The sequence below is a fragment of the Pelodiscus sinensis genome, chromosome 7, assembly GCF_052426305.1.
Source record: "Pelodiscus sinensis isolate ZL-2025 chromosome 7, ASM5242630v1, whole genome shotgun sequence".
NCBI classification, from domain to species: Eukaryota; Metazoa; Chordata; order Testudines; family Trionychidae; genus Pelodiscus; species Pelodiscus sinensis.
The window spans coordinates 33,959,506-33,982,287 of record NC_143058.1 but is presented as its reverse complement, the minus strand read 5'-3'; the positions used below and the strand labels follow the sequence as shown (position 1 = coordinate 33,982,287).

Here is a 22,782-nt window from a genome sequence, read left to right as displayed (position 1 = left end):
ATGGATTTGGGGGAGTGCTCCCCCCTGCACTGGGGGTGCCTTGCTCTGGGTGGAAAAGGGAGGAGTGCATGGGGGGGCTGGTTTTGGGGCAGGGGTGAGGCGAGTATTGGAATGGGGAACACTGTGGGGGGGTCTGGCTCAGAGGAAGGGGGTGAGTGCCTTTGGGATGGGAGGCATTGGGGGGCTGTCTCTGGGGAAGGGATGGTTGTGTTGTACTTAAAAGTACCGCACAGGATCTTTTTTGGGGAAAAGGCAAAATGACACATTTACTGGTAATACACATAGCAGTCAATAGTTATATGCATATAGTACAAAACACACACACACACACACACACACACACACACACACACACGTCTTGTTTTTACCAATAGCTGTTCCATGTAACTGCTGGCCAGATTAGTTAGGTGCGGGAGGATTAGAGCCAGATCAATGCTCCCATGTTTTGACTGCAAGATGCCTAGTGTCTTCCCTCTCATTGCAGAATCATCATATGCATATTCAGTTATTCATCTATGGCACCTTCTTCTGGGTGTTTTTTTTCCTAATGCGCCCCCATTCACCTTCAAAGAGGTACCTTCCAAAAGCAGGCACTTGCTGCTTACTCCCAGGGCATCCATAGGTCCAGCCTTCTTTCAATGAGCCCACTTCACTCAGAGGTCCCATTGTTCTTGAATCTGGCTTCCACCTATCTCCAACCATTCCAAGTGCCCAGAGTTCCTTTTCTTTCATGCCTTATCCATTCACACCTCATTCACTCAACAAGATAATCAGTTTAGTAAAGGGGGGAAGAGAGCTAAAAAGTCTACAAGATACAAGGTTTCTATGTAAAAAGGCTTACTACAAAGTTTCTATGTTCTGAAAAGTTTCTATAAAAGGACAAACTAAAGACTTATTACAAAACTAAAAGGACTTGATACAAAGTTAAACAAAATTAATGAGAAAATGATTAATACAGAGATTGAGATTTACCTATAGTTGCATTGGTATGGAGGGGGCTGAAGTGCCTGTTCTGGGGAAGGGATGTTGTATTGGGATGGGGGTGCCTGGTTCTGGGGTTTGGATGAGTGTATTGGGGCTACTTATTTTTTTAAAATAAAAGATACTTTATAACAAAAGGAAAAAAACTTAAACAATAATCTGGTAGCACTTTAAAGCCGAATCTACATATTTGTTAGTCATGTCAAACTTGAAGCCCTCTGAGGGCCACACAAATGAAAACTGATAGCTTTCAGGGACACCAAAGAGCATGTACTTCTATAGGGCAGTTGCAATTATTAGTATAGATTATGTTTTATAATATTTTTCAGGTCTTGTTTTAATATAATACAATAATTTGTGTAAAATTATTTGCTCATATAAAATTATTTTTAATTTAAATATAAATTTACGGTACTTTAAAATTTTGTATATGATACATAACTTGTTTTATTGAAATGAAAACAGGTATAGACCATGGTCAATCAAATAGAACAGGTTTTTGTGAAAATTTCAGATACTTTGTAAATCTGAAATTTTGCATAAACATAATTTTGTGCAATTTGAAAAAAATTCACATTTATTGATATCAAATTAATATACATTTTGTGATTTTATTTGGTGTGACGGGTACTAAGGGTGTGACCATTCCCTCCCGCCCGGAGGGGGATTCAGCAGACCCACTGCCTATCTTGAGTCCGGATTTTGGGTCTCTGCCCCTTGGGGCAGATCCCGTGGGTGCGATCTCCCTCCCCCGGGTCGGGAGGAGGGGTTCAGCAAACCCGTGAGTTCCCCTGGGGAAGGGGTTGAGTAGGGTCCCCAGCACTGAAGTCTAGCCCATTTCCGGGTGGGGTTCTGAACACGAATATGGAGTCTGGGTCAGGGTTCTGGCTTACGGGTGGGCCGTGAACCCTAGGGATAGGAGTAGATGGGGGGAAAGGGGACCCGGGCCCGCCCTCTCCTCCGGGTCCCAGCCCAGGGCCCTAAGTGCAGGGTGCGGCACTCCCTTTGCACAGCGGATGGGGGTTATTCCTGAAACCCATCTGCCCACGGGCACCAGAGGCACACCACCCTGGGCTGCTTCTTTCCCCTTCTCCCAGGTACTCGGTCCCGTGGAACCGTCGCAAGGCCTCACTCCCACTTGCTCCGGCTCTGGTCCTCCTGGGCAATCCGGTGGCCCGCGGGTCTCACACTGTTTCCTCCAGCGCAGGGGCAGGTCCCCCCTCTCTTCCCCAGGATGGGGCCGCCGCCTCTGACTATGCCCCCTTCGCCTCTGGCCCTGCCGCTTTTCAAGCGGCCCGGGGGCGGACACTGCGTGACGGGGTCCCGCCCCCTTGGCGTGGTCCCATGTCAGGGCATCGGGCGGCACGATGGAGGCCCCGCCCCCTGTGTCTCCCGGTGCCTGCTGGCTTGTATGTGTCCCCCTGGCCTCCTGCTGGGGACTGCCAGCGTGGCTTGGCCCGGTCTCCCGGGTGACGGGGCCGCGCCGCTTCCCCACTTGTCTCCGGCTCTGCCGAGGCGGAAGCTGGGGTTGTTCCGGCTGGCCACGGCGCCGGCTTGCCTTTCCCGCCACGTTGGGGGGGGGGGGGGGGGGGGGAGTCTCCCTCCCGGCAGTGCGGTCCCGCGCGGGTCCGTCACATTTGGGAATAAATAAAAACCAAAACATTAACAAAATATTCCCCTCCTTTCCCCCAGAGCCAGGCACCCCCATACCAATCCAATCCCCCTCAAGATAGTGCTACTGTGATCTACTAACTGATCTACTAATTGATCCAAGGATCTGTGGCTTAGTAGCGTTTGTGATTTTTTTTCCTCGTGTTCTTATTTTTTTGCTGACTTAGAAATAATAACAGATCCACAGTAACAAATGCCTGGGGGGGGGGGGGGGGGGGCACGCAAATTTGAGCTTTGCCCCCGGGCACAAAACATCCTCACTACGCCTTTGCCTATACTCAGTTTCATGCAACTGAGCAATACTTCCTTATTTCCATTATCCCAGATGGGCCATACTTACTCAGGCTGGTGCAAAAGTGGTGCCATGCACATGCACATCAAAGCAGATGCATTAATAAGCATGTCTCATTTAAAATTTTAAGGGAGTAAAGGAAGTGAGTACTGAATTTCAATCCACCAAAAGTACATTCAAATGCTATTCTGCTAAGTAGCTGAATTTCTTTTTGTTGTGAGAAACTCACACCCAAATGCACATCTTGCTCAGCTGCCCCTCCAACAGTAACCCTGGAGAAGGGTGGAGAGGATTTGCTCTTCCTCCACAATCAGGTGCATGTCTCCTTCCTCCAGGTCTTGCGAAGACGCCTTAGTAAGGAAGGTAATTTGGCATGGATCGCATGGGTGCTAGGAATGTTAAAGTTGAGTAACTTCATGAATTCTTATTGATTAGTCGAATTATTCTATAGTCACCAAGGGTGGGGCCAGCAGCCATTGTATCAGAGGCAGTAGCACAGGGTTCCAGGCAGGAGCTGGTCTACTGCAGCGCAGGATAGCAGCAGCCCCTGTCTGCGGGGGCGTCTGAGCTCCTGGTTCCAGCACGAGCTGTAACTGAGCTGGCCTAATACACTTTAAATGCAGAGCCGCAGCAAGGGTAGGTCCTGGACTTGGTGCGAGCTTGGATTGAGCTCTTGCCCAAATATTTCTCCACAGCCTCTTAGGGCAAGAGCAAATGGGACAAATGCTCAGTTATTTGAAAAAAAAGTTGTGATGCCAAGTTTAAAGTGGGACTGTCCCAAACCAAATTGGAGATATGATAACACTAGCATTTCTACACATTAAATATGCTATTACACCAAATTATAACTCAAGTCACTGTTTGAAGAGTACAGAAACACAAAGATGAATTCAACACGAAACATTAATACTTGTTAACAAGATTCTCTGTAGGTGAGTGTTAATTATTAGGTTCATTGTAGCCCAGAAGCCCAGATATAGTCACTTACTGAGAGAGCATGTTAAGAGCCTTAATAATGATTGCTGAATGTAACAGGCTTCAATTTCAAGGGTTCCGAATCACCTAATCTTCAGAAGGATGTGTAATTACCCACACTATCTATAATCAAAAAATTTCTAATTACACAAAAAGTGTACTGAAATTACTACAAGTCTTCTATGCACAGAGTGAATTTTTTTTTACAATGAATGACAATTATTGACACATTGTGCCAAATATACAGAAATATATTTTACAATAACAATATACAATGAATTTTCAGAAACAAAATGCAAAGACACTTTTTAAAAAAGGATTAATTAAACTAGATGACCTTATTCATAAAAAAATATATTGCAACACAACTACTGTACTGTATGTGAATGTGCTATCTAGATTTGTGTTGAAATAGTTTCCTAAATTGGTTGCAAATATTTACAAATAAAAGTATTCCCTGCTGGACAATTCCTGAGACTTATTTGAAAACAGACATTCAGTACAGGTTGAATCTCCGTGATCTGGGAGTCTCTGGTCCAGCACAGAGGCTGCTGGTAACTGGGAGCAGAGCTGAGCTATGGAGCCCACGGAGCACCAGAGCCCACAGCTGGCCAGGCTGGGAACGTCCAGCCAATTTTGGGGGGGAGGGGAGGGGGTGGAGGGAGCAGAGCTCACAGTGGGCTGGGAAGCTTGTGTGGCTGCCAAAGTCCACAAGGGGAAGAGAGGGAGACTATACAGCCCACAGCTGGTGGGACTTCAAGTGCCGGCAGGGGAGGTACGGCCATGAGCATCCGTAAGGCTGCCACAACCTGTGGGGCTGCAGAGCCCATAAGGCTGCTCCAGCCAGGGGACTGAGGACAATGGTGCCCTGTAGAAAGGCTGCCCCCACCCTGACTTCCAGAACTTCCCTGGTCCAGAAAACTCCCTTGTCTGGGATCAGTCAGATCCTGAGGGAGCTGGACCAGGGAAGTCTAACCTGTAAAGATATTATGCCCTTATCAATTATACCAATAGTTATTAGAACCATTAGCTGACTGATTTGATGCAAATAAATAAGTTAAAATTACTTTTTCAAGTACATAAAATCAAAGTGATAATTTGTCCCCTCTACTGTGTTATGACTTAGGAAAACCCACCCAAGCAAAATTAAAGTTTTACATAAACTGATGTGAAAGATAATCAATGAATCAAGAGTCCTTTTTAATGCCAGCTCTAGTGAGATAGCATTTTTGACTGTTGAATACAGCAAAGGAAGCTAAACAACTTTTATGGAAAAATATTATCCATAGTACCAAACTCAACTGAATAAATCATTTTAATTGTTGTGTGTGGAAAATAAAGCCATGAAGGCCTGTACCTTGTGCTGGCAATACTTGGTGATTCTGCGCCAAGCCTACATCTTTCTAGCTGACTGGCAACGATTTGCCTTTCCACCTCCAGTTCTCTGGTGAGTCTTTGAAACTGGAGTTCCTGTGAGTCCACAATAAAAAAATAAGACATTCTAGAATTAAAAGTACTTGATATGCATACATATTGGAACATTAATAATTATACATAAGATTTTGCCTTGATGTGACTCTTAAATTAGCTGAAATAATCTATAATCACAGAAATATACATAGTGTGATTTTGTAGCTCTTTAATATTTGCAGTATCTTTTGATTTAATCTCTTCTATTAAAAAGAGAAAAAGAAAAGACTCTGCTATCTAACCTGTCATTTCAACTCTTTCAATAACTTCACCTACTGCAGAATTTTAAAAATTCCTGCTCGAAACACACCTTCCTCAGTCAAGTCTGTCACTGAGGCATATTGTACAATACTACAACTTATTCTCAACTGTAGAGCTTTAAAACCTCAACTGCAGTACATTAGTTATTGTATAGTTTCCAAGCTGACAGAAATATGGTGCAGAGACGATCTTTCATCTTTGAATGCTATAAAAATCCTAATTCCAGACAGCCTTGTTATAGTTCTCTACCATATAATCAGCGCCCCTCCCTCACTGTCAAAAATCCAGTCATGTGTAATGTAGTGCTAGCAAGAGATAGTGGAAAGTGTGGAAGGTTAAACTAAGAATTTTAGATTGTTATTAAAAGCTAAAGATATTTTTGTTATGGAAATGATACTCTGCAATCTGTACTATATCAAGGGAAACACCTTATTATAGGAGACGACATTCTACTTGTATTTAGACAGCTTTGTAACAAAGCAAACAAAGGGGCATTATCTGAGCAATTGTACAATGCTTGTTATTCAAATTTCATGTCCATTGCGCATTCTTTAAATACTGAAACACTGTTTTAGAAAAAGGGGTTTTAAAAGGTAATTTATCAAATAAATCTAGCTCTTTGAATGCATTTAACAGCACCAGATTACTGATAATAGCACCAAATAACAGCACCTTGCCGTGCGACCACAAAACGGTTTAAATAGTTTAAGTTAGAGGATGCCTACCATTATATCCAGTTCCATACAGAATGGATATAAATATTCTGCACCACTAACAGTCAAAAAGTTCCTCTCTACTATTTGATGGTCATATCCAGTTGGACTCTTCTGCAGAAGGAGGAGAGAAGATAAATTTGGTTCTGTGGAAATAATATTTCAAAACAAGCATTATTGCTGGGGAAAACAAAACAAAAAAAGGACACAAAACCAGCTACTCACCTACTTGTAACTGTTGTTCTTCAAGATGTGCTACATATGTCCATTACAATGCAGGTGTGTCCGCATCTTGTGCCCCAGGGGCTTGAAAGTTTTTCCTAGCAGTACACACAGGGAAGGCCCCACTCACAACTCAGCAACTTGCACTGAGTGGGGGATACAAAAAGAAGAAACACTTTCTTGTCATGCTGGAAAGCCAATGGTAGCCTCCATTGCATTGGGAATGGAAGTTGGTTTGTGTAAGGGACATATGCAACACCTCGAAGAAAAACAGTTACAAGAAAGTAAACAGCAATTTTGATTCTTTGAGTGCTTGCATACGTCCACCAGACAGTATGAGATTCCCAAGCAATTATTGTATATTGGGGCTCATAGTGTCATCAAAAGAGGGACTATGAGGCCACTCTTCCTACATTTGTGTCTTCCCTGAATGCAGCAAATAATACATTTTAGTGAACTTAGTATAGAAGATGATGTCACTGCCCTACAGATGTTCGCAGTAGGGACATGTGTCACAGATGCTACTGAGGCTGAATGTGTCACTGATAAGGGTGCGGTCATCTTCTCAGCAGATGCTACACCTCTGGCAGTATAACACAGAGTTGCAGTTGGTGATCCATTTTGAGAGTTGCTATATTGTAAATGGTTGACATACATTCTGCATATGAAACAACCAGCTTGGAAGAAACCCCACAGAACTTTGTCCTATCCAAGAAAACAGCTAAAGTTTAACATGCATCCAGTCTTCATTCATCCTTATAAACAAAAGCAGCTCTGAAAAGAAAACTAGTGAGTATACAGATTGATTCAGTCGCTTTTGCGCAAAAACTTGCCAGCTGTCTACACTGGCCACTTGAATTTGCACAAGAGCACTGACTTTGTAATGTACAAAATCAGTGCTTCTTCCGCAAATACTTTCACGCTCCAGCTCGGGGAAAAGCCCTCTTGCGCAAGAATACTTGTGCAAGAGGGCCAGTGTAGACAGGGAAGGACTGTTTTGTGCAAAAAAGCCCCGATGGCGAAAATGGCCACCGGAGCTTTCTTGCACAAAATCGCGTCTAGACTGGCCACGGATGCTTTTGCGCAAAAGCACTTTTTGCGCAAAAGCATCCATGCCAATCTAGACGCGCTTTTGCAGAAATACTTTTAACAGAAAAACTTTTCTGTTAAAAGTATTTCTGCAAAATCATGCCATTCTAGACACAGCCTAGAACTGGAAGGGACCTAGTGAGATCATCGAGTCCAGTCCCCTGCCTTCATGGCAGGACCCAGTACCATCTAGACCATCCCTGATAGATATCTATCCAACTTGCTCTTAAATATCTCCAGAGATAGAGATTCCACAATCTCCTTAGGCAACTTATTTCAGTGTTTAGGAAAAATTTCCTGTCAGGATGGTTAATGTCCAACCTACACCCCGCTTGCTGCAGTTTTAGCCCGCTGCTTCTTGTCCTATCCTCAGAGGCCAGGGACAACAGTTTTTCTCCCTTCTCCTTGTGATGCCCTTTAAGATACCTGAAAACCGCTATCATGTTCCCTCTGTCTTCTTTCCAAACTAAACAAGCCCAGTTCTTTCAGTGTTCCTTCATAGGTCATGTTTTCTAGACCTTTAATCATTCTTGTTGCTCTTCTCTGGATCTTCTCCAGTTTCTCCACATCTTTCTTGAAATGTGGTGCCCAGAACTGGACACAATACTCCAATTGAGGCCTAATCAGCACAGAGCAGAGTGGAAGAATGACTTATTTTGTCTTGCTCACTGAGCTCCTATTCATGCATCCTAGAATCATATTTGCTTTTTTTGCAACACCACCACACTGTTGACTCATGTTTAACTTGTTGTCCACTATGACCCCTAGATACCTTTCTGCAGTATTCCTTCCTAGACAGTTGTTTCCCATTTTGTATGTGTGAAACTGTTTGTTCCTTCTTAAGTGGAGTACTTTGCATTTGTCTTTATTAAACTTCATCCTATTTATCTCAGACTGTTTCTCCAGTTTGTTCAGATCATTTTGAATTATGACCCTATCCTCCAAAGCACGTGGAACCCCTCCCAGCTTTGTATCATCTGCAAACTTAATAAGCGTGCTCTCTATGCCTGTGTTCTGGGAACAGAACTGGTCCCAAAAACCGATACTGAAAGCCCATGCCTGACTAAAGTGTTTGAATAAGGATCACATAAGAAACAGATATTCCATTCACTGTGTTTTCAAGACCAAGGTAAACAAAGTGAGGGTGTGTCTAGACTACAGGGGGTCCCGTCCCCCCCGAAAAAAGTGGCCTTTTTTCCAAATAACTTCCCCTGCATCTAGACTGCTGCTGCGTTCTTTTGAAAGTAAATCAAAAGAACTCGGCAGTCTTTTTTTACCACGGAAAATCTAGTTTTACAAGGAATAATGCCTTTTTTCGAAAGTGCTCTTTCAAAAAAAAGGTGCTGTGTAATGCAAACTGTTCTTTTTCCAAAGAGAGCATCCAGACTGCCTGGGTGCTCTCTTTCGAAAAAGCAGCTTGCTTTTTCCAAAGTACTGGTTGTAGTCTAGATACTCTTTTTCAAAAAAGGCTTTTTCGAAAGTATCTTTCGAAAGAGGCTTGCAGTCTAGACATAGCCTAGACTGCAAGCCTCTTTATTATTTGAAAGCTTCATTATTTATTTATGGAAGCACCTGCAGGCTGGTATCTGAATCCCTTCGGTCACTCAAAGGAAGCGCAGCTGGATAGCTCCATCATGGAAATGGTCTTCTTCATGGCTGAAGACATTGGAGCAGTCCCATTCTCAGAAACGTAAGAAGTTAATGAGCTCCTTGAGGTGCAAAATACAGGGTTCCTGAACGCTGTTCTAGTATTGACAGTAAAATGCACATGTGAACTTGTTGGTGCTAGTTCATACTAACACATCTGGGCAACTGATCCAAGGACCTTGCAAGGGCCATGTAAACTATTTCTTCAACTGAGATGGATCAGATTTCTGTGATTATGGTCGGGCAAGCATGCATATCAATATCACCAATGCCAGATGACTATGTGGGTTAGGGATGAAAAAATGTGTTTAAAAATGTAATTGCATAACTACTAAAAATCATAGTGGTTACAGAATTACACATGCTGCAGACTCTACAGAGGACTGGAGGCCCAAGTGTAGAGGACTGGAGGCCCAAGTGTCGACCCTACGCTCGATCAGAGAGGATGAAGACTTCCTCGATAGAAGGCAGCATTTAATCCTTCAAGCACGGAAGGCAGAGGAACCAGAGAGGGCAGTACGTGACCAAGAAGAGAACTGGCAGAATGTAACTTCTAGATGGGGAAAAAGGCCAGCATGGGAATCCCCCGATGCTATAGAGGTAAGTAATCGCTTTCAAGCTCTCTCCACAGGCTCTGCAGAGGTGAATTCTTTGGAAAGGACCTCACAAGGAAGAAACCAGAAGCGAACACCATCTACTGGAAGGCATGGGATGCGTAGTCCTAGGGATGGAGGTTCCACAACCACCACCACCAAAAGAAGACTGAGCCATCCATCTGCTGTCCGGACCTGGAATCTTGAAAGGTGTGCTGCATACCAGGAGCTTGAATTCAGGATGTGACTGAGAGGCTTACAAAATTGATCAAACTTTCGGATCGCTACTCTTTCCTGCTTCTCCACGTGGAAACTAATGATATGGCCAAGAATGACCTTGAGCGAGTTACGTAGATTATGCAGATTATGTAGCACTGGGAAGGATCAAAGAATTCGGAGTGCAAGTGGTGCTCTTGTCCATCTTCCCTGTTGAAGGGAAAGGACTGGGCAGGGATCGTCGAATTGAGGACGTAAATGCGTGGTTGAGCAGGTGATGTCGCAGAGGGGGCTTTGGTTTCCTCAACCAGGGGACTCTGTTCCGGGCACAAGGATTGTTAGGAAGAAATGGAATCCACCTAATCAAGAGAGGAAGGAACATCTTCACGGGCAGGCTTGCAAACCTAGTGAGGAGGGCTTTAAACTAGGTTCGTTGGGGGAAGGTGACCAAAACCCTGAGGGGAGTGGGAAAGTTGGATACCGGGAAAAAATGCAAAGAGAAACGAGCAAGAAAGGAGGACCCCTGATTTAAATGAAGAAGATAGGGTGATCAACTGGTTATCTGAGATGTTTTTACACTAATGTGAGAAGCCTGGGCAACAAAGAGCGAGAACTGGAGACCCTGGCCCAGTCCAAGAAATATGATTTAATTGGGATAACAGAGACTTGGTGGGATGACTCGCATGACTGGAGCACTGGCATGGAAGGGTATAAACTGTTCAGGAAGAACAGGCAGGGGAGAAAAGGAGGAGGAGTTGCACTATATGTAAGAGCACTATGACTGCTCAGAACTCCAGTATAGAGAGGGGGAGAAACCTGTTGAGAGTCTATGGGTTAAGTTTAGAGGTGCAAACAACAGCAGTGATGTTGTGGTTGGTGTCTACTACAGGCCACTGAATCAGATGGACGAGGTAGATGAGGCTTTCTTCGGACAACTGAGAGAAACTTCCTGCAGACCCTGGTTCTCGTGGGGGACTTCAATCATCCTGACATCTGTTGGGCGACCAATACGGCAGTACACAGGCAATCCAGAAAGTTTTTGGAGAATGTTGGGGATAACTTCTTGGTACAAGTGCTGAGGGATCCGACCAGGGGCCATGCGGAGCTTGACCTTCTGCTCACAAACAGGGAAAAACTAAGAGGGGAAGTAGAGGTGGGTGACAACCTGGGAAGCAGTGATCATGAGATAGTAGACTTCAGGATCCTGACCAAAGGAAGAAAAGAGAGTAGTAAAATACACACTTTGGACTTCAGAAAAGCAGATTTTGACTCCTTCAGACACCTGATGGGCAGAATCCCCTGGGACTTTAACATGAAGGGGAAAGTAGTCCAGGACAGCTGGCAGTATTTTAAAGAAGCCTTATTGAAGGCACAGAAAGAAACCATCCCAATGCATAGCAAAAGAGGCAAACATGGTAGGAGACCGGATTGGCTTACAGGGGAAATCCTTGGTGAACATAAGCACAAAAAGGAAGCTTACAAAAAGTGGAAACTTGGACAAATGACCAGGGTGGGGTATAAGTGTATAGCTCAAGAATGCCGGGGGGTTATCAGGAAGGCGAAAGCGCAATTGGAATTGCGACTGGCAAAGGATGTGAAGGATAACAAGAGAGGTCTCTACAGGCATGCTAACAAGAAGGTGATCAGAAGGGTGTAGGGCCCCTACTTGATGAAGGAAGTAACCCAATGACAGATGATGTGGGAAAAGCTGAAGTACTCAATGCTTTCTTTGCCTCTGTATTCACGGACATGGTCAGCTCCCAGACTAATGCGCTAAGTGACTCAAGATGAGATGAAGATGGACAGCCCTTGGTGGGTAAAGAACAGTTTAGGAACTATTTAGAAAATCTGAATGTACATAAATCCATGGGTCCGGACTTTATGCATCCGATGTTATTGAGAGAGTTAGCAAATGTCATTGAGGAGCCTTTGGCCATTATCTTTGAAAAGTCATGGAGATCGGGAGAGATCCCAGATGATTGGGAAAAGGCAAATGTAGTGCCCATCTTCCATAAAGGGAAGAAGGATGATCCAGGGAACTATAGGCCGGTCTGTCTTCCCTCGATTCCTGGAAAAATCATGGAAGGGATTGTTAAGGAATCCATTTTTAGGCACATGGAAGAGAGGAAAGTGATTAGGAATAGTCAGCATGGATTCACAAAGGGAAAGTCGTGCCTGACCAATCTGATTAGCTTCTATGATGAGGTAACTGGCTCTGTGGACATCGGAAAGTCAGTGGATGTGATATACCTTGACTTTAGCAAGGCTTTTGATACGGTCTCCCAATATTCTTGCCAGCAAGTTAAGGGAATGTGGATTGGATAAATGGACGGTAAGATGGATAGAAAGATGGCTAGAAGACTGGGCCCAGCGGGTAGTGATCAACGGCTCGATGTCAGGATGGTGTTTGGTTTCTAGCGGAGTGCCCCAAAGTTCAGTTCTAGGACTGGTTTTGTTCAGTATCTTTATTAATGACTTGGATGAGGGAATGGATTGCACCCTCAGCAAGTTTGCAGATGACACTAAGTTAGGGGGAGAGGTAGATACGCTGGAGGGTAGGGATAGGGTCCAGAGCAACTTAGACAAATTGGAGGATTGGGCCACAAGACATCTGATGAGGTTCAACAAGAACAAGTGTAGAGTCCTGCACTGGGGACGGAAGAATCCCAAGCATTGTTACAGGTTGGGGACCAACCAGTTAAGTAGTAGTTTTGCAGAAAAGGACCTAGGGGTTACAGTGGATGAGAAGCTGGATATAGAGTCAACAGTGTGCCCTTGTAGCCAAGAAGAGGCTACAAGAGAAGCATTGCCAGCAGATCCAGAGATGTCATTATTCTCCTTTATTCAGATCTGGTGAGGCCACATCTGGAGTATTGTGCCCAGTTCTGGGCCCCCCACTACAAAAAGGATGTGGACGCATTGGAGAGGGTCCAGCGGAGAGTAACCAAAATGATTAGGGGGCTGGAGCATATGACTTATGAGGAGTCTGCAGAAGCAAAGAGTGAGGGGGAATTTGATAGCAGCCTTCAACTTCCTGAAGGGAGGTTCCAAAGAGGATGGAGAGAGGCTGTTCTCAGTAGTGACAGATAGCAGAACAAGGAGCAATGGTCTCAGGTTGTGGTGGGAGAGGTCCAGGATGGAGATTAGAAAAAACTATTTCACTAGGAGAGTGGTGAAGCTGGAATGGGTTACCTAGGGAAGTAGTGGAGTCTCCATTCCTAGAGGTGTTTAAGTCTCGGCTTGACAAAGCCCTGGCTGGGTTGATTTTGTTGGGATTGGTCCTGCCTAGAGCAGGGGGCTGGACTTGATGACCTTCTGAGGTCTCTTCCAGCTCTATGATTCTAGACATCAGGATATGTGTCAGAATTCTGCAATCACAAGACCATCCTCATGGTCATGGCTGATGCCATAATTCTGGACAAGCACTCAAAGCCACCAGAAGGCCTTCTAGAAACACACAGCTCAGAACCCTCTCTAGAAACATCTGGTAACTTATCTGAGAATTTAGACATAGCATCCCAATTAATGCCTTATTTGGATTTGCAAAGAGCATCCACAGTCAAGTCCTATACATTCCCCCCCCCCATCAAGTCCAGTCCCTTGCAGTTTTGTTTGTGGGGGTAGAGCAATGTTTCCCTGGCTGTGCCAGTTATGTATTGCTCTTAGCAGATGTAGGAGCTAGATGGCAGTAAACATACTCAAAGCCTTGCATGTGGACGTAACACTATTTTTCAGAATGTTTGGATGTATGGGGTTATGGAGCTGCAATATTCCATGGGGGTTTGGGGTTCCAAGGAACTCCATTTACTGGGAAAGACATTCTACCTGGAGTGGAGGCCTGGAGGATATTCAGCAACTTCTGCATATTCTCCTGCACAAATGTAGCCTGAATTCCCACGGTGGAAATCATATGCCTGAGAAGACCCTGGTGTGACTTAAAATCATTGAGCACTGGTGAGGAAGAGACCTGTACTGCACATTCATTCAGAATCAAGACTAAGAGTTTGGAACAAACGGGGGCTGCTGTGGGGGAAGAGGAGGTCATTCTGGACCAGCTGAGGAATACAACTTCAGAATATACTTGAAATAGAGGCAGAGGAAGAGAAACTGCACCTGTAATCAATGGGTTCTGCTTAAAAGGAACCAGATCTTGAGCTTGAAAGTTGTCCACTGGGAGCAGAGGAATCACTTCCGAGGGAGCAAATCATCAGCCTCAATCACAACACAATATGGAGAAACCAGCAGGGCTGAGGATGAATGACTCATTGATAAATTTAAGAACCAGAATAGGCATTGCACTTCTAATTGGTACTGGAGCAAATGTCTGAGAGAGGACAGCTCCAAATCTGGTGATGATATCTGTTGTCTGTGACTTTGCAGTCTGAGCTCCTGATGGTGCAAAAATTCAATGCTGATGAGGGAGACAATTATGTGACCGGATCAGATGGAACCAGCCTACAACTGAAAATGCTGATTAAGAAGCTGTGCCCTGAATTATAGGATAATCAGGTACAGAAAGGCAAAGCAGAAATAATGCAGCTCAGGATACCAGTGGAATGGACATGGGCTCAGCTGAGGAAACTCAACTAATGGATGATCCATGGCTAGAACCATAATAGAGTGTAAGACTATGGCTACACTACAAGCTTTTTCCAGAAGAGGAAATGCAAATGGAGCGTTCGTTTGCATATGTCACTCATTTGCATTTTCTCTTCCGATCCTTTTTGCGGAAGAGGTTTTTGCACAAAAAGAGCACTGTGTAGATGGCACCTTTTTGTGCAAAACCCCAATTTTGGGAAGAGCTCTTCTTACTCATGGTGGCAGTCAACATTCCTCTTAGATGAAGAGGCCTCTGGAATAGTTCTCATTCATCTTGTGAGAATCTTCTTTGTAGAACCCTTTTCTTTGGAGCAACTTTTGTATGGGCTCTGAAGGAGCACATAAGGCTAGAGAATTTGAATAAGTCCCTGTGGCCAGACAGACTAACCCCATATCATCCATCTTATTTGCCTCTCTGAAGCACAGGGCAGAGAAGGAGCAATAATATCAGCATAGTCTATGCTGGCTCATCTGATCCTGAGAAGCTGAAACACAGATATGTGGATAGAGAGCAGCTAAGTCAATAAGCTGGCCTCGAGGCTGCGGCTGGCACCTATGTTGATTCGAACACACACAGTCCCAGGAAGAGGAATTTCCCACTGAGAAAACAATGTCCAGTACTTCAAAATTTAATCATCTCAATTCTCTCTTACAAGTGTAAATTAAGTTCACAACTTCCTTGTAAGAACTGGTCTCACAGCAGACAGACCAGCATCAATTGGCATTACAGATAAGAAAGAGAAATACGTGACCCCATGATTATAAAAGATGGGCCCAGCACACACTCACTTTGAGTGTCATTCTACCCTCTACCTGCTGGTCGGGTTAGGTGTTTGACCTCCCGAGGTTCTATGGGGACGCCCACCTCGTATTTTCGTCTTTCCTAGGAATTGAGGGACTGGCCCTGGCCTGACATGCTGGAGTCGAGAGGCACAGAAGGGAGTAAAAATGGTACCTGGATGTGGTCCTCTGTCTTAAGTGTACACATAGAAAGAGTAAGCTGTTACTTGGTACCATTATTTCTATTTTTCTATCTTTATCTTCTTTGTAACCATTTTTTAAGACCTATTTCTTAACTATTAGCAAAATATAGAACAATAGCCATTGCAACCATATGATTTATAAGCTTCCTCAATAAACCAGTAACTGTTTAAGCTTTAACCTGACTCCTTCAGTTGCTGTAACAGACCCAAGCACAATTTAAAAGAACTTCAGCCGGTCTAAAGGGACAGTTATAGGAAGAGCTTGGGTGTTTGGATCTGTGTCACTCCCAGGTGACAGGATCCACTGGGGCATCTTTCAGTCTTTCCCCAAGGCTGCCCGCTGCGAAGGAATTATGAAATTCTAGCAGCTGAAATCTAAGATGTAATAAGCTCTTCCTATATAACGGGGCATCTGTTGGCCTGCTGGCCACCCTCTGCGATGGGACCCCGGTCCTAGCAGTAAAGGCACGGACGTTAAACCTTTTCTCGGAAACATACACACACACACTGCCCTGACCGTCGGCTGACAGTCCCACCAATGGCATCTCTCTTTAATGTGCTCTTCTCCCAGGTACAACACCATGTATAGAAGTCACTATAATTCATATGGTGGATATCACCCAAGGCAACTATTTATTCATGTTAACTACTATAACTAAACCTTATTGTTTAGTTATAGTAAAATACATTAACAAGGAACAGTTTTAAAAAATACATTAACAATGAACAGTATATAATAACGATTACAAAAAACACAGATATAAATAGTGTGATGTAAATCACCACACAAAATGCTCTGACTCCTACCACTGACAGCTAAAAAGAACTGGGTGAAGGGGGTTGAGGTGGAGCTGCCTTTAAATAGCAACGGGGAGGGGCTACTGCCCTGGGGTGCAAGTACTGCCCCATCAAGTACTGATAAGCAACCATCTCTGAGTTTGGTGTGCTGGGTACACGCATAGCTGAGTAGATACAAGTCTGCAGCACATCAAAGAAGAGAATTTCCTTTGTAACTGGCAGTCTTTGAGATGTGTTTCTTACATCCATTCCACGATAAGTGCATGTGTGGTTGCCACATGCACCGGTGCTGGAAGTTTTTCCTTCAGTGGTATTCATAGGGGACCGGTTCTGGTGACTCTTCAGGTGACACCTGTCTGGTAGAGTATAAGAGGCAAAATAGCTCCCACCACTCTCAGTTTCTTCTTCTGACAGTGAGGACTGAGGGAGGGTCATGGAATGGATGTGAACAAAACATCTCAAAGAACACCAGTTAGAGAAACCCTAAGCAACACATCTGAAAGACCAGTTACAAAAAGGTAGGTAACCATTTTTTCTTCAGCTGCTTGCTCTTGTTTATTCCATCTTTGGTGATTCCCAAGCAGTATCACAGGCGGTGGGTTGGAATTCGTTTGTGGTCACTAAGCTTGAGGTACCACTCTGCCAAACTCAGCATTCTCTTTGGTCGGCTGAATGATGGTATAATGTGTTGTATATTTTCAGCCTAGGCTTATTGGGTAGTTGAGTTGACTACTCACAACCCATCTCTCTTCACCCCCCCACCCCCCGCTTCTATATCAGAGGCAGCAAGGGGGGAAGGGGAAGCAGGAGATGATGCTGGGTGGGGGGAAATGGCATCTCCGTGGTGGAGGAGGAGTCGGGGGGGGGGGGGACTGAGGCTCTGCCTTTTAAATGTAGTAAAAAATGCAGCAGGGGTTACAGCTCTGCAGTTTAAATGGAGTAGGAGCCACAGTGGGCGTAGCAAGCACCCCCTCTCCCCATCCACTAATTTGAGTAGATGATAGAAATTCTATCCAGTACTCAATTAGCTGATTATCCACAATTTACCATCCCTAATTCTTATACTGGCTCTTTGTTGACTACTTGTTCTGAATTTTGATGTAGTTTAGCTCTTTGGTTTGAAAAGGCTGCCACTGGCTGAACTAAGAAGGAAAAAGGAGAAACTAACAACTAAGTACAGTAAAGCTTATATGAACAGACAACATTTTGCAAAAGAAAGAAGCATTCTGTATACTGTCACTGACGGTAAAAAGTGGTAAAAAGAAACTCAGTGGGGGGAAATCTGCATAATCTCTTATACAGTGAAACATACAGATGCCAGCCAGGGGTGCCAGAGCCAGTCCCATACTGATACCATTGACAGAAAAACATCCTGCACTGCCGCATGTGATACATGTACACACACACCCCTAACAGAGTGCACATGCGCAAGCACTCAAAGAAGAAACAGTTGTTTGGGCTGCATTTTCCCCACTCTGATTCCAAAGACAATCAATCATTTTCTTTAGTCTTTTGTGAAGGCACACCTGGAGGAAAAGCAATTTAAGATTTATTTCTTTACTGAAGATTTTTGTACATGTAGACACACATACAAAAGGAAAGACAGGATAATCCATTATAATCACTGTTACAGGAAAACGATTTCTTATGAACATTATTCAAAAGAGTGAATACTTTAATGAAAATTTTATTACCCTAGACATTTATGAATAAGTTTGTCCATATAGAGACATAGCTAGTATTTCTAGGTCTCTCACAGCACTTACTATACAAACAATGGTGGAAAAATGTTTGTCCGTCTGTACAGAGAAGCAATTATAACTGAAGGCAACAGCAAACACTACTTGCTTTTCATCTAGAGTCAATTGTGCTTGTATTTGTTTTCTGTATCATTAAAAAATCTGAGGCTACTGCCAGGGGAAAACGTTTTCCTGCAAAATTTTCCTTTCCAAAAAACAATCACAGAAAAGGCAAACTAACATGTGAAGCAAGAAATTCAGTGCTGAGTGATCCAGTCAACCATTTAATCTTGCTGAGTCAGCAACATTTCATTTTAAACCCTACAGCATAACATTTGCATGATCAAAGAAAATGCGGTTCCACAGATTTCTACTTTCATTCTGAGCAGCAATTGGCAACTACTGCCTTTCAATTTCAAAAGAAATTAAAATTTTGAAAGGCATCATCATAGCAGTGAATTTAAGCAATAAGTTCATATTGACAATAAAGAGAGAAATGTAACATCTTCAAATGTGAATGAAAGGAAGAGTTAACACGGAACCACAATTGAAAAACCTCTACCCAAACCTCTTCCAATTATATCACAGAGGGAGAAAGAATAAGCCAAAAAACATTTCAGTGCATAGTTTTAGTATTTTCCTGATAGTAACCCTTTATATCAAAGTATGTAAACTTTAAAATCTTTTTAAACCATGTGTGTGGGTTGTTTTTTTTTAATATTTCCAACAAGAAGATTTACCCATTATTGCCGGGAAGAAACACAAGGAGGAATGAGTAACAAAGGAGGACCCCTGATTCAAATGGAGAAGGTAGGGCAATCAATTGGTTATGTAACATGTTTGTACACGAATGCAAGAAGCCTGGGAAACAAACAGGAAGAATTAGAAGCCCTGGCCCAGTCAAAGAACTATGATTTGATTGGAATAACAGAGACTTGGTGGGATGACTCACATGACAGAAGCATCTTCATTGAAGGGTATAAAATGCTCAGGAAGAACAGGGGGGAAGAAAAGGAGGAGGAGTTGCACTATATGTAAGAGAGCAGTATCATAAATCATAGAATACTAGGACTGGAAGGAACCTCAAAATGTCATTGAGTCCAGTCCCCTGCCCTCAGGGCAGGACCAATTACTGTCTAGACCATCCCTGATAGACATGTATCTAACCTACTCTTAAATATCTCCACAAATGGAGATTCCACAACCTCCCTGGGCAATTTATTCCAGAGTTTGACCACCCTGACAGTTAGGAACTTTTTCGTAATGTCCAACCTAAACCTCCCTTGCTGCTGTTTAATCCCATTGCTTCTTGTGCTATCCTCAGAAGCCAAGATGAACAAATTTTCTCCCTCCTACTCATGACATCCTTTTAGATACTGAAAACTGCTATCATGTACCCCCTCAATCTTCTCTTTTCTAAACTAAACAAACCAAAACCAATTCTTTCAGCCTTCCTTCATAGGTCATGTTCTCTAGACCTTGTTCCTCTTCTCTGGACCTTCTCCAATTTCTCCACATCTTTCTTGAAATGCGGTGCCCAGAACTGGACACAATACTCCAATTCAGGCCTAACTGGCGCAGAGTAGAGTGGAAGAATGACTTCTCGAGTCTTGCTCACAACACACCTGTTAATGCATCCCAGAATCATGTTTGCTTTTTTTGCAACAGCATCATACTGCTGACTCATTGAGCTTGTGGTCCACTATAACCCCTAGATACTTTTCTGCCATACTCCTTCCTAAACAGTCGCTTCCCATTCTGTATGTGTGAAACTTTGCATTTGTCTTTATTAAATTTCATCCTGTTTACCTCAGATCATTTCTCCAACTTGTCCAGATCATTTTGAATTATGACCCTATCCTCCAGAGCAGTCGCAACCCCTCCCAGCTTGGTATCATCTGCAAACTTAATACGCGTACTTTCTATGCCAATATCTAAATCGTTGATGAAGATATTGAACAGAACCAGTCACAAAACAGACCCCTGCGGAACCCTACTTGTTATACCTTTCTAACAGGATTGTGAACTATTAATAACTACTCTCTGAGTACAGTTATCCAGCCAGTTGCGCCCCCACCTTAAAGTAGTCCCATCTAAGTTGTATTTGCCTAGTTTATTGATAAGAATATCATGCGAGACTGTATCCAACGCTGTACTAAAGTCTAGATATACCACATCCACAAGACTTGTTATCCTATCAAAGAAAGCTTTCAGATTGGTTTGACATGATTTTTTTTTTTTTTTAAACAAATCCATGCTGGCTGTTCCCTATCACCTTGCCACCTTCCAAGTGTTTACAGATGATTTCCTTAATTTATTGCTCCATTATCTTTCCTGGCACAGAAGTTAAACTAACTGCTATGTACTTTCCTGGGTTGTTCTTATTTCCCTTTCTATAAATGGACACTATATTTGCCCTTATCCAGTCTTCTGGAATCTCTCCTGTCTTCCATGGTTTTCCAAAGATGATTGCTAGAGACTCAGATACCTCCTCTATCAGCTCCTTGAGTATTCTAGTATGCATTTCCTCAGGCCCTTGTGACTTGTAGACATCTAACTTTTCTAGATGATTTTTAACTTGTTCTTTTTAAATTTTATCTTCTAAACCTCTCCCCATCCCACTACCATTCACTATGTTAAGCATTCCTTCAGATTTCTCAGTGAAGACCGAAACAAAGAAGTCATTAAGCATCCCTGGCATTTCCAAGTTTCCTGTTACTGTTTCTCCGTCCTCACTGACTAGTGGGCCTACCTTGTCCTTGGTTTTCCTCTTGCTTCTAATGTATTTATAAAAAGTCTTCTCATTTCCCTTTATTCCTGCACTTATAGAGGGAGAAAAGCCTGTTGAGAGTCTGGGTTAAGATTAGTCTCGGAAGCAACAGGGGTGATATTGTGCTTGATGTCTGCTATAGACCATCAGATCCGGTGGATGAGGTAGACGAGGCTTTCTTCAGACAACTAAGAGAAGCCTCCAGATCACAGGCCATGGTTCTCATGAGAGACTTTAATCACCTTGGGTATGTCTACACTACCCTCCTAGTTCGAACTAGGAGGGTAATGTATGCATACCGCACTTGCTAATGAAGCCCGGGATTTGAATTTCCCGGGCTTCATTAGCATAAGCGGGGAGCCGCCATTTTTAAATCCCCGCTGCTTCGAACCCCGTGTAGCGCGGCTACACGGGGCTCGAACTAGGTAGTTCGGACTAGGGTGCCTATTCCGAACTACCGGTACTCCTCGTTTCACGAGGAGTAACGGTAGTTCGGAATAGGACCCTAGTCCGAACTACCTGGTTCGAGCCCCGTGTAGCCGCGCTACACGGGGTTCGAAGCAGCGGGGATTTAAAAATGGCGGCTCCCCGCTTATGCTAATGAAGCCCGGGAAATTCAAATCCCGGGCTTCATTAGCAAGTGCGGTATGCATACATTACCCCGCTAGTTCGAACTAGCGGGGTAGTGTAGACATACCCCTTGACATCTGTTGGGAGACCAATACAGCAATACACTGACAATCCAGGTAGTCTTTGGAGAATGTTGGGGATAACTTCCTGGTACAAGTGCTGAAGGAACTGACATGGGGCCATGCAGCTTTCCCTGCTGCTCGCAAACAGGGAGGAACTACAGGCAGTCCCCGAGTTACGCGGATCCGACTTAAGTCGGATCCGCAGTTACAAACGGGGTTCCTTTCCCTGGTCTCCAGCAGACCAGGGAGAGGAAGCAAAGCGGCGGAACACGTGGGCAGCGGACAGGGCTGTCTGCTGCCCACGCGCTCCGAGGCTTGGCTCTGCTTTGCGCCCCCCCTCCCCCCCGGTCCCCCTGGTCTGCAGACCAGGGGGGGGGGGGGGAGCAAAGCAGAGCAAAGCCGCGGAGCACGTGGGCAGCGGACAGCCACGGCGTGTCTGGGCTGTCCCGCTGCCCCCGTGCTCCGTGGCTTTGCTCCAGACACCTGTGGTACAGCAGCTGGGGCGCTGCCAGTTGGTCCCGTAGCGCCGCTCTGGGCGCTACTGGACCAACCGGGCAGCACCCCAGCTGTTCTGCCCCAGGCTCCTGATTCAGCCACGGCTGGTCAGATTCAGCAGCGGCTGAATCAGGACGCCTGGGGCAGAGCAGCTTGGGTGCTGCTGGGTTGGTCCAATAGCGCCGAGGAGCGGCGGCGCTATTGGACCAACCCAGCAGCACCCCAGCTGCTCTGCCCCAGGCATCCCCAAGTCAGCCGCTGCTGAAACTGACCAGTGGCTGACTACAGGAAGCCTCTGCCCCGGGCTTCCTGGAATCAGGCGCTGATCAGTTTCAGCAGCAGCTGACTTGGGGATGCCTGGGGTTCTTAAGTTGAATCTGTATGTAAGTCAGAACTGGCTCCAGATTCAGCCGCTGTTGAAACTGATCAGTTTCAGCAGCGGCTGAATCTGGACGCCAGTTCCGACTTACATACAGATTCAACTTAAGAACAAACCTACAGTCCCTATCTTGTACGTAACCCGGGGACTGCCTGTAGTAGGGGAAGTAGATGTGGGTGATGCAATCTGGGAAGCAG

At 44.5% G+C, this 22,782-nt stretch overlaps 1 protein-coding gene across 11 annotated transcripts in view; it reads right to left on the bottom strand.

Moving 5' to 3' along the window:
• Positions 1 to 22,782, bottom strand: part of PKP4 (plakophilin 4) — a 242,555-nt gene that overhangs the window by 141,034 nt on the left and 78,739 nt on the right. For 6 of the 11 annotated variants that reach the window (XM_075933439.2, XM_089779730.1, XM_075933435.2 and 3 more), the window contains exons 3-4: positions 6,376 to 6,477; positions 5,277 to 5,389 (exon numbers count right to left, since the gene is read on the bottom strand). The exons of 1 other annotated variant lie outside the window; for it this stretch is intronic. In XM_075933439.2, the coding sequence (XP_075789554.2) occupies positions 5,277 to 5,389; positions 6,376 to 6,477 (215 nt within the window). The remainder of the gene's footprint in view (positions 1 to 5,276; positions 5,390 to 6,375; positions 6,478 to 22,782) is intronic. 4 more of the 11 variants (XM_089779731.1, XM_075933440.2, XM_075933441.2 and 1 more) reach the window with 1 other exon arrangement.